Source organism: Crinia signifera, chromosome 2 (assembly GCF_055691185.1).
Source record: "Crinia signifera chromosome 2, ASM5569118v1, whole genome shotgun sequence".
Classification (NCBI taxonomy): domain Eukaryota; kingdom Metazoa; phylum Chordata; class Amphibia; order Anura; family Myobatrachidae; genus Crinia; species Crinia signifera.
In genome coordinates, this window is record NC_139218.1 from 379,090,702 (window position 1) to 379,108,296 (window position 17,595).

At 45.0% G+C, this 17,595-nt stretch overlaps 1 protein-coding gene across 1 annotated transcript in view; it reads left to right on the top strand.

Moving 5' to 3' along the window:
* Window positions 1-14,987, top strand: part of SLC36A4 (solute carrier family 36 member 4) — a 174,735-nt gene extending 159,748 nt beyond the window's left edge. Inside the window, exon 11 of the mRNA XM_083170134.1 lies at window positions 14,472-14,987. Coding sequence (XP_083026260.1) covers window positions 14,472-14,773 — 302 coding nt within the window. The 3' untranslated portion in view covers window positions 14,774-14,987. The remainder of the gene's footprint in view (window positions 1-14,471) is intronic.
* The last annotated feature ends 2,608 nt before the right edge of the window (window positions 14,988-17,595 follow it).

Below are 17,595 nucleotides of genomic sequence, written 5' to 3' on the forward strand. Positions count from 1 at the left end.
TGACAAATCAGAAAAATAATAGGTTATTTTTCTAAATTGCCACCATCTCCTTTTCCACAAGTAAATGTAACAAAAAATAAAAATCCCATCAGCAATTTGCTATAAACACTTGTGTCTGGTACTGAAGATTGCTCATGTCTATGCACAGACATGAATCAAGGTTCTAATTATCATAATATAATACATTTCAAAATACTGTTCTTTTTTTCTCTTTCTTTCATTTGCAGAGTATGTTGTTATTGTGCCTGTTGTACTATTATTACATTGTGGCCTGTTCCGCCAGGGACCAGTGGTCTGAAATGGCCTACAAGTTGTGCTTAACCCTTTGAGTGCCAAGGGAATTTGTCAAACTACTGATGTAGCGCCTCTCAGCCAGCCCAGGGAATTGCGGCGGGTGGCGGAATCCTTGACCGTCTCCGCTTCATGGAGATGGGCAGGGTTAGGGGGGTGCGGGGAGCTGCGTGGGAGCACCGGAGAGCGGTGACGGGCTCCGTCAGAATGGGACACGCGAGCGACTCGTGCATGCCCCTACTGGTGGGTGGCGAGCGGCGGCGGATGGCGATAGAATCGCCAGGAGAAGCTCGAATGAGAGCTGCTCCATCTGTAGGTGTGAAAATTGACAACCAAAATTTTTTATTAAATGAGTTGTGTGCCCACATTGCTGTAGGAGAACCTCTAAATATCCGCCAAAAATGCCAGCTCCGCTCACTGTGACTGTTCTTTTTTTGGGTGCTATATTGGTTTCATTGCGCCACGCTACGCTGTCAGCGTAGGCCAACGACAGCCCAGCGTAGTCAGCGTAGTGTCCCCGTGAGCTGCAGCTCTGTCCCCGGCGTCCCTGGCAAGCCTAGTGAGCGCCACTCACACAGCGCCAGTAACCGCCAGATCCCTTGCGCTGGCAGACACCAGCGGAGAGGCAATCATGCGGGCGCCGGCGGAGAGATGCTCCATCTTCTTGGGATGCAACCTTTTTATATGCATGTGCGTCTCAGTAATTCGCGCGGCAGAGTACAGCAACCCTGCCCGTGTCCGCTTCATGGAGACGGTCATGGTTAGGGGTTCGGTCGCACGTGCGTCTTGTGCACAAAGGTAGGGTGCGGGCACAAGTGCATCTCATGCACAATAAAGGACGCATTTGTCAGTGCTCCATGTTACTGGCAAATGCCTCCATTTGAAACCCCCACTATCCACGTCAGCCCGAAGCGTGACAAGGGGACGCGGTACGCGTCCTCCCGACCTGTTCATACCCCCACTATCCACGTTGTTTTTATAAAGTGTGGCGAGCGCAGCGAGCCACCAAGCCTGAAGTGTGGCGTGCGGACATGGAAAGCAAGCCCGAAGCGTGGAGAGCACACGCGGAATACACGTCAAGTAATTGCGCTCGCCACGGTTGCGCTCGCCAAACTTCGGGCTCGGTGGCTCGCTGTGTTCACCACACTTTATAACATCAACGCCGACTTGGACAGTGGGGGTATGAACAGGTCGGGAGGACGCGTACGCTGACTGACTATGCTGCATACGCTCCGGTTAGCCGCGAACATACTCAGTCGCACACACAAGCTGACTACCGGAACACAACGCTGATGCTGACAGGGACGCTGACTATGCTGGCTGCGGGAACATGACGCTGATGTTGACAGGGACACTACGCTGACTACGTAAGTGGCGGCGTGAAACTACACAAGTACCGCTATATTTAACTAAAGTTCAATGCATTGACTCGGCGGTATTTGTATTTATACTAGAAGAACAGTCGCTGTGAGCGGCGCTGGCATTTTTAGCCGATATTATGAGGATCTCTCACAGCACTCAAAGGGTTAAGGAATATTTCATTATAGGAATATTCTCTTTACTATATTTAAGAGAAGATTAATTCAGTACAAACCAATGGGCCCCGTGTGGTAAATATATTGGAACCCAGGGCAATTAACTACATCATGAGTATTATTAGAATTATGAATGGTTGAAACCCTGCACTGTTTGAGGATCAAGGCAGGACAGAAATAACATACTGTAGTATTTAAAGCATACTGCAAGAAGTTATACTGTAGGGGAAAGAAGGTCAGGGATTATATTCCCAACATGGTGCTAACTGTGTGGAGTTTGTATATTCTCCCAGTGCTTGTGTGGATTTCCTCTGATTACTCTGGTTTCCTCCCACAATCCAAACATATACTGTGAGGTTCATTGGCTTCTGGCAAGTATGATCACTAGAGTGTGCATGGGCAGGTGGGCCAAGAGGTTCTTATCTGCTGTCGGATTCTATGATGTAAATGTAGTCGGGTGCGAGAAGCCAGAGGTGCAGGAGTTTGTCGGAGAATGGCTGTATTTTTAAAACGACAATTATTTACGAGGCCAAACCAGATTGGTTATAAATGTGGTTCATTCGCGGATTAAATCCCTCACCTTATTACATTTACCCCTAGGTTGCAATTAATCTGTTCTTGCCAAAGGAAAAAGCATGAGGTACTCGGTGTATGGCAATGTAAATGGTATGAACCTCACGGTATCCTGCTGCTATAATCCTAATACAGAAAATAATGAATCAAGTGTTAACGTGGACCTGTGAAACAGTTGTGAAAAATCAGGAGCCTTTGCTGTACACTAGATGAGTCCACCGCTTCTCACAAGTGCCGAGAACGTGGTCCCGCCACCTCATAAGTGTGCAGGAGTATTCTGTACTCATCTAGAAGATGCCTCTTATCTCAACAGATGTGTGAAAGACGGAGAATCTAGAGGGGTCATGCAAGTTGGTTTGATGAGCGTATCTTGCCTGATGACGCTATGAGTGTAGTCCCGACTCACGGAGATGTGCATAATTCATTCGCATCTCTCCTTGGGATTGAAAGGACTCAACGATCCCCATGTGCAACTGATGGTAAATAAGAGATCGCAATAAAAAAAAAAAAACTCCAGTGTGCCCTAAAGCCGTGGTCCTCAACCGCAGTCCTCAAGGCACAGCAGCAGTCCAGGTTTTATGCCAATCCAGGCTCCTCCTCCACCCCCCCCCCGACGGCCACCCAAATCCCCACCGCACAGTGCGAGTGGATGCGTACCCCTCCTCGTCCACTAGCATGCGACCGTACAATGGAAAAATTATTCCATTGGTATTGGTGTATGGACGGTGGTGGGAGCAGAAAGCTAAAGTTTAAGTCTATGGTGCCGAAAAACCTTGCCCTGGCAATGCCGATATTAATATGGCGTTGCCCCGTTGTGTGCACTTTGCTCGTAATGCGTCTACTTGGAAGGACCCCATTGCAAATCTTCCACATTCAATTCCACTGCAATGCCACCAGGGAAAAGAATTGTCCTTAGATCTTGTGTTCTGCCTTGATGCTTATTCATTGGAGATGTATGAAGCGCGGTACTCTCAGTAAGTCAGAATACAATAACCTAAAAGCTACAAAAATGTCTTGTGAAAGGCATAGAATGTTCTGCCTAGTTTAACACCGTTCTAAGAATCTCACACAAAAGCTTCCAGTAGTTGCGTTAAGAAAACTAGGACAGAAATAATTGCGCTATACAATGTACAGAAGAAACGACAGGTGTTTTTACTAGGTTGCGACAATTGCGGAAACTCAAATAATTCCGTAACACAAAGCCCATTTTCACATATGAAGATAAACCTCACATTTCACATAATGTAGAGTTTTTAGATTAGCCTGTCTTCTTAATGCAGTGCCTGGTTGTGACTGTTATGGCTATTATCAACTTGTACTTCGTTATTATGGAAGGATCATATAAAGCAACGAGTCTGGGAAAGGAGTCCAAGCACTTATCACGACAGTCTCCTATTAATCTGCCTAGAGATGATTGATGTTTAGTTGTAGAAGATTCAGTGTTTCAGCCACTTAAAGATAAAATGAAAATTATACCCCTTTCACATCGGCCACCCGGCAATTAACCCGCAAATTACCGTAACCCGGTAAAGCTTTTCAACCTGGAAATTTGATGAAAAAAAACGGGTTTTTCTGTGGTGTGAAAGGGTCAACGCAGGTCTTAAATCCCGGTTAACCATCCCTGGTCAAGAGCAGGGTCAGAGTGGCGGGATTAGACCCGTGTTGACCCTTTCACACCACAGAAAAACCCAAGTCCTTGGTTGAAAGCTTTAACCTGGTAATTTGCAGGTGGTGTGAATCGGGGTATTAAATGACACAGGTCAGTGCTATCTTTCAATTTTTATTAGGATGATCTAATGTAACTTGTAATTATTGTACAACTTTGTTATTATACAAAAAAGTAATATACAGTATGGGACTATTTTAATATAATTTGCTGGTGAGTTATAAGGTGCCTCAGTACTCAGATATGACAGTGGGGAAAACTGAACAACATGGACATACAACATAGACAAATATGAGGTTACAAGATTAGGCTTAATTCAGGTCGTCCCGCTCAGCAGCAGTCATTTCCGGTCAGATGTCTCTGGCTGAGTTCGGACCCTTCCGATCAATGTTAAATTAAACCATTGATTAATCGTAGCCTTACTCATGATAACATGGTAGAGCTGAGACCAGACACGTGATCGCCGTTCAGCGTGATGGTCTGACCGCAGTGCGAGTAGCGTAGGTGGCATATGGAAGGCTCTAGTACAGCACTGATTTTTTTTTTTTTTTTTGCGCTTGGTTAAAGATCTTGGTACAATTTTTTTGATGGATTAATACAACACATGAGAGTAATTCCAGATAGTAGAAAGTCTCAGTAGTTGAGAATGAAGATGGATGAGCTTTGGTTGTGCGCAGTAGAATGAAATGATGGTGAGTTGGGGTCTATGGACATTGTTGATGGAGTCTTGAGGCTTTGGGATGATTAAATGTTGTGCCTTTGAAATTGGCGTTAAATCCGTAGAGCATTAGTGAGAGAGGGGAAGGAGGTGCAGGGTTGGAAAGAAGTTTGTTGAAAGTGGCCGATATTAGAGAAGTGAAATTGAGGTACTTTGAAAATTAATTGGTGCCGTTGTAAGATGGAATTCATTTATAATTTGAGTCAGCATCGGAATGCGGGCCGGGTTCCTCCAGTGGTGCGGAGCTCTGCAGGAGCACTTGGTCTGGGTTCTGTGCGCCATGGTTTAGGTTTGGTTCAGGAGAGACGGTGTCGATGAAATTGATTCAGTGGTTCCGTAGATTTATAGTTTTACCTAGAGCAGATAGAGCCGCCATGTCAGGCTGAAGATGAATGTGGCGGTGATGTTGTTGCTGATAGTGAAAGTCAGGCAGGCAATGTGGTTAGAGGAGAGAGAGGGGTGCACAGTATCCGGGGCACAGCAGAGGCTCTGAAGCCCCTTCCTTCGGCAGTATTGCAGGAGATCAATGTTACATCATTGAATGTGATTGTGTCAGGCACCTTTTTTGATAACGCCATGTGACTAAGATGTACAAGGAGACTGAATAATGTGACACCTGTATATCTGTGTGCTTCTGAGTCCACCAAGGCCCCCCCCCCCTCCCCGCAGGCATGCGAATGGATGATTTGCATAATCATCCATTCGCAGCCTTGGGTGTGGCGGAGAAATTAATCGATGGTCCGCGACCATCGAAAGATTTCTTCAGCGCTCGTAGATCTGAGACACTTCTACGGCATCCTGTGCAAGGACATGAAACGCTGGGTGTTCCCATATGCAAATTGCCTGGTCAGCCGCCCCATGCCCCCCGCCCGGACTTCTGTGTGCGCGAGTGCTATGCTCATGCACAGTCGCTAACAATCCGATTAATCTGAATAACCCCTTAAATCGCTGTGTGGTCTACACACACACACACACACACACACACACACACACACACACACAGCGATTTACATGTGTTTTCAGCAATTTAGTAAAATCGCTCAGAAAATACATGAATGTTGACCCATGTGTAGGGCCCATAGGCCCCATTACATACTGACTGATTTGTACAAAACATTTGTGCTGAAGAATTTAGTATGGGAGCGCGGGAGGAGGGAGGGGGGATGCTGCATGGAACAGCATGACACCACTTTCGATCCTGATGCCAAGGGATCGAATCTTCATTGAATGAAGCTAACACTGTTCGATTCAGTGTCATTTTCATTTAGATTTAGACTATGTAGTCCAAATCGAATCGAAAATGACACTGAATCGAACCGCGTGTACAAGCATTACCGGATCACTGAGCCCTGAATGGAGTCCCACCTGTGATGCCCCGCCCCTGTGTTATTTTTGTGCTCGATACTGTGAAATGTATTTGTTTGCCTTGTAAAGGCTTCATACACTTTGTGGCGCCTCTTAAATAATAATAATAAAAATTGTTTCCGATTTGTGTCCTGAAATCGCCTTTTATTGTCTGTCTGGGTTGCAGCGTAATGTACATGCTGATGTGATATTATTTGGACAAATAAGAAAATGCATAATGAATATTTTTTTTTTAGTAATTACCGACGTCGCTTAGTTGTAAATGTAAAAAAATGCCAATAGCTTTGGTATTTGCATTTTGCTATTAGCACTTGTGGCTTTCACTGAATATTGCTAATGTTTATGTGTGGACATGAACACAGCGCGTAATTATCATAATATGATGTTCGGAAATATCGACTTGTAGAGTATGTTATTATTAATGCCTGCTAGTAACGGCTGTGACTATTCCACCGGGGACCGGGACCGTGAAATGGCCTACGAGCTGTAATGACAACATCCAATGTCTGTTCCTCTTGGGAAATATCCTAATTACTATTATAAGAGACGATTGATTACAGTTTTTGTGTAAAAACAAAAAAAGCAGAACCTAATTCTAGAAACAAGCAGGCGCCGTGCGTAACACACTTGGACCCAACAACATACAACTTTGGTACAACTGTAAACCATTCTGCCTTGTTTTCTATGAGTTGTGTGAATGATGTAATCCTTTATTGATTACCATACACTACAAATGGGGCAGATGTATTAAGCCTGATAAAGTAGGAGGTGATAACGCAACAGCCAATCAGCTGTGTTTAAAAAAAAATGACAGGAGTTGATTGGCTGTATGTGCATATCGCAACAGAGCAATGTACCTGTAGCAGGAGGGTTTGGGCCAGGGGTCTGCGACAGGAAGGTTTGGGCGGAGGGCAGGATGCAGCTGGAACAGCTGCCAGCGCTCACATCAGAGTAGGTGAGCGGCCTATCAGCACAGTGGGGTGCCGGAAGTAGATGGCTGGAAGAGCTGACATGCTACTGAGTTTAGCAGCATGTCAGCTCTTCCAGCCACATCCCGCCCCCCCGCTGCACTGACACTGACAGGCCGCTCACCTCCTCTGAAGAGAACAGTTGTCAGCTCAGCTCTGGCAGACCCTTCCCGTCCCTAGTTTCTGTCAGCCTATCTGCATGGTGGAGGGTGGCACAAGGGCGCAGAGTAATACTTCTCAAAGTGGCAGGGTGCGGAAATTAGTAAGAAAAACCGGGTAGGTGTAAGGGGCAGAGCTGCTGCATATGCCCTGTGGGAGTAGCTTATTCTACCAAGTTCTCTGTGTGCGTGTGTGTGTGTGTGGATCTGAGCCCTCAAACATCGCAACAGACCAGAGAGTAGCTGCCAGGAGCCAAGAGACAGGAGCCTTACCATGAGGTGGGAGAATGTGAGCTTAGAAAGTGGCATGTTTAACCTTTTCCTGGCCACTTATATTAGTTAAATGTTTGAAACAGCCTATATACTATAGACCATCTGTAATGTTAAATATTAATACTGTATCCAGTGTATAAAAATACTACATTTTAGGGCTGTTACTACTCCCCCAGACTCTCGTACTTATGTGCTGCACAGTGGAAGACTTTGGATTCCATCTGGAAACCCCCCTCTAAAAATCCTGCGTTTGCCTCTGGGTAAGGGTCAGGCTGCAGGGTTTAGGGTTAGGCTGCTTCCAGGGAGGGTTATTATTAGGTGGGTAGGGGGAGAGGGTTAGATCCCTTATGAAACCCTTTTTTGGGATTCTCTGTATCGGGATGCCAGGGTCAACCTTTTTACCACCAGCATCCTGCCCGCATATCATTTCTGTTCCCTACATAGGCACTCTCTCTAGTAGCTAGATATTATGTAAGTTGTCTATACTGTATACTTTAGGACCCTCATTGTGGTCTATGAATGTGCAATTATTACTTTTAATTCTACTTTTATGAATAAATGCACTTGATTGTATTCAAGCTGGCTTAGGGTGGTATACAGTATGGAATTCCGACTGTTGAAACGTCCCGACAGTGAGGATCCTGGGCTGTTTTCGTCTGTTCCAACAGAAAATCGACAGTTGTAATTCAATGTTCCGGCTGTTGAGTGTCAGAAAGTCTGTGGATCAGCGAAAACAGCTGCGGATTGCCGAAAATGGCCGTGAATTCAACAATTGTGGCCATTTCTGACAAAAAAAGTGCTGTTGGCAACAGCTGCATTGAATGTGCGAGTGCCAGTGAAAATAGCGGTACAGATTGAATTACCCCCCTTAGACTCTTATAATACACATACTTATTTTGTTTATTCTTGGGCGCAGTTAAAGCTTGGTTTAGATTGAAAATTGTACTAGAGACGATCGAAATATAATACAGGTATAATGTGTATGTGTATTATCGTTACTATTTTATTCATTCTCTTGGATGTCCTCAAACGATAACTGGCTGCCAAAATCTGTGGTATTGGGTTTGATGATTACGGCAAAATTAGATTTTGTAATCGAAGGATCGTGTTCCCAGATAGAATAGTCATGTAAAAATAAGCTGTTGTTTCCACTAGGAGGCAGCAGTACTTTTTATACCAATTCTTCATATTATAAATTGGGTTTATAATAACAACAACAACAACAACAAAAAGACCCGTGGAGTTTACAAAGTAAAAAACATAAGAGAACGATGTCTTTTATAACTTTGACAAAACACACACAATAAATAAGGATAACATATAAAACATGATACTGTACAATGGGTTCTATGGCAGGGCTTGCGGTATAATGTCTGTGTACAGTAGGTGTTTAGGTGTAGCGTTCTGGCTGAGATAATACATGACAGAGGACGCGATGTAGTTGAGCAGCGCATTGAGTGTCATCACTACCCGATTAGTTGTAATAAATCAGACATTGTTTCCGTGTGAATCCTTGGCAGTAGACTGTACACCATCAGAACTCTGTCTGCACCGTGAAGAGCCTTGTCAAGCCCATATGTCTGCAGTCTGTTGTAATATTATCCCAGCCAAGTGTAGAGAATGTCATTGTGAAGTTTAATGTAAACCCATTTAGCAATCCATGACTTCTTAAATCTTTTCAAGTTAAACCCAGACTACGTCACTGTGCAAAATTATTGGATTTTTCGTCTCTACTTAAAGAGATACTGTAGCTTATAGTTTTAAATGGCATATGCCATCGACCTTCATGTTACTATATTTTTATTTTACGCCTTGTTATATATTTCATGTCATTACAGATTAAAAGGAAAAGGCTACTTTCACATTTATCGATATAATGCAGGGTGTCTAACTAGAAATGCCGCCTTAGACATGTACCTAGACTCACACTATTTGCTTTTTTTTTAAGTTTGTATGATTTCTTAACACAATTTGATAGAACCCTTGTAAATCTGGGTGCAGCTGAGTCTGCACATGAAGCCATAACAGAACTTGTTACAGAAACAGCCATGTCCGCTGCACCGTAGCATTTGGATTCAGAGACTCAGTCGTACAAGTGTTGTATATCAATTTGCTTTCCTTCGAAGACATCTGATGCTAGCAGAGTCCCACAGGAACTGGTGGGCAGGGCATACGGATGGCGGTTCAAGAGGGTGGAGTTGACAATACTATGATTGACCACTAGAGACTGATGGAGTCTAGTTAAAGGTCTATAGTTGGTTTTCTGAGTTTAGATAGACAGTGACAGGAGATCGACGGAAGGTAAGCATCGACAAGAACCTGGTCAACAGTAACAAGGTTGATACGCGTTTTTCATATTTTGTTGGTGCCGACTGTCAGTGGGGAGCCCGTAGACAATGTGTATGTGCACAGTGTCCCCTCGCATGGCTCGCTACAATTGGCAAACTACAGTATTATATTTCTACTCTATTGCTGTGTACACACGGGGTAATATGATTGCTGGGGAGATATTGCTAGCAATATCTCCCCAGCAATCATATTGCTCAGTGTCTCCTTTTCATCAGCGATGAAAAGGAGACACTGCTACGGGGCGGAGCGGGAGCGCAGCAGCAGCAGACGCTGCTGCTGTCACTTTGATGGGAGGAGGGAGGGAGCAGCGGCACGGGGCTGGGGAGATCAACGCTGATCTCCCCAGCGCTGACCTCCCGGCACAGCGATCGCCGGGGAAAGCCGCTGGTCGCAGGAGCATGCTCCTGCGACCAGCGACCATTAGGCAGTGCACACGGGAGCGCGCAGCTGGCGATTTATCACGCAGCGACCATATTCCCAGCGATTTTTACATGAAATTGCACCCGTGTGTACTCACCTTATGTCCACTTGGATAGTAGAGTAGGAACCGTGGACCAGCACCAGAAAAAAAGATGAAAAACCGGTGTCGACTTTGCCAGTGACCACTAGAGACCGCACAACGGACCAAATGACTCCTTTGTGTGCTAAATGACGTCAACAGAAAGTGAAAGCAGTTTTTGCAGGGACACTGATCTGTTTCAAACTTGCTGGATAAGAGAGAGAGGGAGCTGTGAGGACAGAGATTGGAGATAGGAACTGGGGGTGGGGTGGAGGCTAAAAATGGTCACAGCTGAAAGTGAAAGTAAAAACTGTCACAGCTCAAAGGGAAAGTATTGCAGAAGGTGTCATTTTGACATGCTTTTAACTAGTATTAATATAATTAATCCTTAGGTTTCAATTATCTATGTTAAAAAATAGTAATAACCACGAAGCAACACTTTCATGTAGTATGGAATCAGAGGGCAGTATTCAATGCTTTTTGCGAGCTGTGACAGTAAGCAGTGCTGGCCGTCACAGCTCGCACGGTCAGTATTCAACTGACCGCCCCCCCTGCACACTCCGTTTCCACCTTGCTGGGTTTTTACAGCGATGTCGAAATTGTATGTGTGGCCGCCAAAACAGTGAGGCTCGCGGCTAAATGCAGCGGGCTCCCTGTACTAGCCGTGAGCCTCGCTGTTTGGGGGAATCCTCGCCGTCATCTCACAGCAAGGGAATGTAGAATAGGGTGAGTGGTTGGCGCAGGGGTTAAACGTTGAGGGTTGCTTATTTTCAGAGATCCTCGCCATTTAACCCCCTCGCCGGCCGCATTAAATACGGCCCAGAATCAGAACTAGTTTTATCCACAGAACGGCCCAGAACTCAGAACGTGTATACACAGTATATCTGAGCCTCACGCTACAAGTGACCATTACTGTTAGCGTAATTATCCACCATCGGAGTTAAAACGCATATCAAATGTATTTGATCTGTATAGTTATTATCGTGTTCACCTGTGTATGCTTTCCTAATGCATTTACCCACGGAGAACCCATTGGCAAGCATGACGTGTTCTGAAAACCATCATTCTACAGCAGACCTCTGCAAGGCTGGTAACAGCAGTGTTGGGTTTCCTGATCATTTAGTTTTAGTTTAACTGGGGAAACATGCCCTATCGGTGGGTACAAGGTATTTTGGGGCCCATTTATGAAACTTGTAAATGATATCACATGTTGCATATGATCAATAGGACATGACAGTTAGGGGCTGATGAATAAATGAACCCTAAGGAATGATGTTAACTTCATGTTGGCTATCCCTATAAGTATACTGATACCCCTATCAGATCGCAATGCCGGGTCGGACCTGGGATCATGATTTCACATTAAACCCAGGTTGTCTATTATACAGACAGTGACCCCGATTTAACGCTTATAACCCGGGTTGACACGCCAGCAACCCGATGGCGTTCGTTCTCGGGGGTTTCCACATGCATATATTTGCGCATATACATGCGCAAACCCCATCCGTCGGCCGGGGTAGAGAATTCTGATCTGAGCGTTGCCTCTTGCAGCCGCCGGCTCCCCTGCTATCATACCAGGTGACTTTCTAGCACCAGGTTGTCCTATTTGCAAAACAGAGCGAATAGGACGCACAAGCAGCTTCTGCTGATTAAAATGATATTTGGTCTGTCTAGTGTGCGGCTGCCGCTGTATCTGCATAAGAAATTTAATTTTATAGTGTTCTCCTGGAAAACAGTGTAGTGAAGCATTTTGTACAGTCGCAAAAAAGACATCAGGCACTACTGCTATATCTAGCAGAGTCAGGAGCAGATAAAGGGGAGAGAGAGAGTTCCAAATAACCAGCTCCTAACTTTCATTTTTCAAGTACAGCCTATAACATGGCAGTTAGAATCTAATTGGTTGACATTTTATAACACTTAAAGGCTTAGTACCTCAGGGTCAGTAGGTAACTGTTACGTTGTTGGCTGCGCTGGGCCTGCACGGTGAGAATGTGACTCTGGTGCGATTTGCCGTTTTAAGGGTTACAGCACAAGTAACTCTCCCAATTAAGCTGATCTAAGAAGCGCTTTGCTAGAGATGCAAGTGGCTGCGGCAGTGTACGTTATCCATATAAGTAATATGTTTCCATGGTTATCAGCCTCAGCACCCAGCGCACGTGTTTCTCCATGCTACTGAGATGCACGCAGCCTGGCACTCGTTATCTCTGAGCTTAGCGCACACTGTATCGCGTGCAGCTGATTTCTGCTGCTACGGCTGTTAGCGGAGAGAGATAATGTTATGAATACTTATGTTATGAAGAGCGAGGCACAGAATGATGGATCTGATTTCTAAGCCAAGCGGGAAGCGTTCTGAAAAAGCAAACATTAAAAGCTTTCGATAAATAATATAATTAAAGGTTTGATCTGCCAAACACTAGTTGTATGACGTGATTATAGGAATATAAATAACAGCGGATGTTCCTTCGCCGGCTCTTTGTCTTGAGGAATTTATGACCCCCAAAATTTTGACCTACTGTAGCTGTATGTGTCTGCTCAATAGAGAAGGCACCACTCTTGGTTTTGCAAAATGAAAAGTCCTAGTTAATCGCATAGTTAATCGCTGATGTGCAAATTTGCCATCCATTCGGTTATTGAATCGTAGCACATGTGCCGGGGCCAAAATAGCGATAGATCATTACAGATGGGATATAGTATAGGCTGTTTCAAACATTTAGATAAGATAAGTGGTCAGGAAAAGGTTAAACATGCCAGAATAAATACACAGTCAGAATTGAACCGATACTGTACTTTCTAAGCTCACAATCTCCCACTTCACGGTAAGGCTCCTGTCTCTTCCTCCTGGCAGCTGCTCTCTGGTCCAGTGCGATGTTTGAGGGCTCAGATCCACACATACAGTAAATATGGTAGAAGAAGCTGGTACACTGGGCATGTGCAGCAGCTCCGCTCTGTCCCTTACACTGCATGGTGTGGTGGCAGCTCTATTGATCATATTAAATACCAGTGCTATTGTCACAATATAAGACACTTGCCATAAAAAAGGGGTTTCCAAGCAACCAGAAACCTCCCCTGCTTTTGCCTATACCCTCCCCCATCGCCGATCCTCTCCGGGCCGCTTGTGTGCTTGGGTGTAAGTAATACAGTAATACATTTTGCAATACAGTATTATTATTATGAACCCCTTGAGTGGTGGGTTTTGCTGGAGCAGGACAAACCTGCCAGGGCAGGTTTGTCCTGCCCCAGCAAAACCCACCACAGGAAGTTGGAAGCCTCCCCCCCTCACCTCCGGTCCGGCGTTAGTATGCCGGAGCTTCCCTGCCGCTGCTGTCCCCGCTGCCTTAGCCGCCTGTCAGTGTCACATTCAGCAGTGACGTCGGCGGCAGGCTTGGGGATTTTCGCGGCAGCTCGGGAGGACTCGGGTGTCTGAGTGCTCCCGAGTACCCCCGAGCCGCACCGACCATACCCGAGCCTGCCGCCGACGTCACTGTAAAATGAGTGACGGCTGGTGGGCGGGTCAGGAGAGCAAAGTTACTGGGGGGACTGGAAGGGTGTGACGGGGGACACCACTGGCCGTGCACCTATTCTATATTAGTGGTATGCCCTGAAATTTTCCGGCCATACCACCCAAGGGGTTAAGGGTTCTCTGTACTGAGCATCAGAAAAAGATGAAGTGGAGGGTGATAAAGTACCAGCCACACAGCTCCTAAGTGACATTTTTGAAACACAACCTTTAACAAGACAGTTAGGACCTGATTGGCTAGTACTTTATGTCCATCAACTATATCGCTCTCCAAGCAATAAAGTGGTAGGACTTTCTAGGTGTGGCACATTGCTTTTCGGGTGGTCCTCCTGGGGGGGGTCATAGCATCTGTACACTCACTTGTGGCCAACTACCACCTGTGGCGCACACTAACAGAAATAGTATTACGCCCATAACCGTAGCCGTGATCTATAGCAGCCAGTAATATTGTTGATGACCACACTACCCTGATAAATGCTCTCTCATTGGGTGCTCTCGAAGTAATGTTATCAAATCATGTTTCCATGTAATTAACACTGATCCCTTTGTGCCGTTCCAGGTGCCCTGGCTATCTCCATTCCCCGGCTGGACCTGGTGATCTCATTTGTGGGCGCAGTGTGCAGCAGTTCGTTAGCCCTAATCATCCCGCCGTTAGTAGAAATTATCACTTTCTACAAAGATAACATCAGCCCGCTGACCATTGTGAAGGATCTTTCCATCGCGCTGATTGGATTTGTGGGGTTTGTGATGGGGACATACGTAACGGTGGAAGAAATTATTTATCCGACTCATTTACTACCAACCAATGTCACCGGGAACCCTTTCACAGAGACCAACAGCACTGACCTGGGACCCCACTGAGGAGCGCTCTGTATTGGGACCGTCACATTCCTGAGCTTGCCCTGAGGAGCCAGGCAGACTGAGATTGACGCAACACACGTATATTTATGAAAAGCAATATAATAGATTATGTATTTTTTTACATCATTATAGTTATTATTACATTTGCTGTGTTCTGTTAAGGGCATACTGTGTCTAATAGCAAGTTGGTATAAACTGCAAATTTGGATGTGAACCACACTGTCTAGCCAGCCTGGTTATTGTAGAAATAGTTGTTTTGATGAGGTGCGGATTACTTATTTAGGGCCAGATGTATCAAGCTTCAAAAAGTGATAAAATGGAGAGGGATAAACAGCCAGACAATCAGTTTCTAACTACCATGTTACAGTTTAGGTTTGAAAAATCACAGGTAGGAGCTGATTGGCTGGCTGTTTATCACTCTCCACTTTTTGAAGCTTGATACATCTGTCCCTGTGTTCATTCTAGAACCCTTCCAAAACCCATTCAGTTCCTCTTCCCTGTCTGGGGTGTGGCTCTCTGCTGTGCTTATAGCACATGTCTGGTCTGCATATCCGTGCTGAAATACAGACCACACTGTGCTTGAAGCACCACAGCAGAGAGCGACACCCCAGCCAGGGCAGAGGTACTACATGGGTTTTGGAAGATGCATGGAGCTAGAATGAACACTAACAACAATCACCTTTGTGCCTTTCCAGGTGCCATGGCTGTGTCTGTTCCCTGGCTGGACATGGTGATCTCATTCATGGCACAGTGGGCAGCAGAATGTTAATGCTCGTTATCCTGCCGTTATTAGAAATGATCACTTACTACAAAGAAAATAGTAAGGTGAACTACATTGTCTAGCATGCCTGGTCATTCTAGGTGTTGTTGTTCAGGTTAAAATAGACATGGTTAGCATTATTGGTTTATAGGCTGCATACTGTAGATCAGGGTAGGCAATCGCATTCCGATTCTTATAGAACTAGAAGTCACAGGATACAATGCTAATCTTAACTGTCGCGCAGCAACAATCACCAGCATGCCCTCCCAGCCTCTGCTTTGTAGACTATATCAGAGACAAGCTGCATGTACTTCTTCAGCAGGACTACAATTCCCAGCATACCTTGCAGCCTCTGTAATAGAACACATCATAGGTAGGCTACATTAATGTGTTCTCAGCTCTAGCGAACAGATAAACGGCACCTGGCTGAACCGCCCCTTTGTCTCGTCAATCCCCTTGGTAGCATTCGAGCGGATGTGTACAGTAACACACTCCTTTGCATGCGGCCGCAGGGTGGAAAAATAATGATTTTTCTGCCATTCCCTTATAAAGTCAGTCTAGATTTGCTTTTATTATGGCCGTAGATCGCCGAAAAGGGGGCGCCCACTGACGTCATGTAAAGTTTGCAACCCGCCCCCAAGCAGGCACTGACACGCCTGCGTTAACCCTTCTAACCAGAATGTTTATTTGCATTTACAACATCATTTTTCAGCCTCTGTATAACAGACTGTATAGATGAGACTGAAGCCTCCTCTGTCTCACCAATTATGTAGAACTATAGTTTATACAGAAAAGCAGCAACTTTCTTCTCATCTGTTGTAGCACTATCACCCATGACAGACAACATACAACACACTATTTATCATCCGAGACAGATATTCAAAATGGAAAATCAACTTTAAAATGAAGAACATAGATTATGATGGACAATATGGATTATGTACTAACTATTTAAGGAACTGTACTGTACAAAGGACTATTCTTCAAACAGTTTAAAGGAACGGCCATGGGAACATCCCTCGCACCAAGGTCTACAGATCTGTCCATTGCAAAAGGGGAGGATAAAACTAGTTGATGGAACAATACTTTTTATAGTAAACCTAGTATGATGGTGCCATTCTATAGATGACATATTCTTCGAGCATTATGATGCATATGAAAAATTGAAAGACTTCCAACGGGCCTTTATCATACAATTGAACAGCGACCATAACACATTAGATAACAACACGTCCATTAGCACGAGGAACTCAAGACCGTAACCCCTTCTAAACCTAAAATTATTTCCAAAAGAGGAACAATCTCAATTGAGAACTTAGTTATTTTCCAATAGAAAATTAACAAAAAGAAAACAGGGTACTTGTTTCCTAGCACGGCGCCCATCACATCGTATACCATTATACTAAATAAGGTATACGATGGTATGCGATGCGATATTGTACAATAAAATATCGCATCGTATGCCATACAATGGCATACGATGCAATCGTATATGATTTTTGATTGTACAAGCACCCTGATGGGTTCTTACAATGTTAAATGCCCCCCCATAGTCAACGCCAACCCGAAGCGTGGCAAGTGCAGTGAGCCCGCGAGGGGCGGTGGTACGCGTCCTCCGACCTTTTCATACCCCCACTATCCACGTCGGCGTGGAGTTGATTTTATATAGTGTATAAATAATGCAATAATAATGGGAAAAATAAAACTAAACCCATTGAAGAATTCCAATCTTCCACACAAAATGGAATTGCCCATGCTGACAACAATGTGAGGGATATTCAAAGAGAGAAACAAAAACAAGAGTTTCAGAACACATCTATACGATCCCCAAAGTAATCAGCACAAGGTGCGTGTCAACACTTCGCTGAAAATCATAACAAAGGTCTTAAGTGGCCCAGACACGTTCTGAACGATGCTTGAGCGCTCAGCACTGCACAGCGATGTGCTGCTGAGTGATCTGTCAGGGCCAGTGTTATCCGTGAGAACACTGGTTCTGACTCTGGCGATTAACTTGATTTAATCAGCATGCCGGGGTGATAGCGACGTGCGGGGCCATGCATCC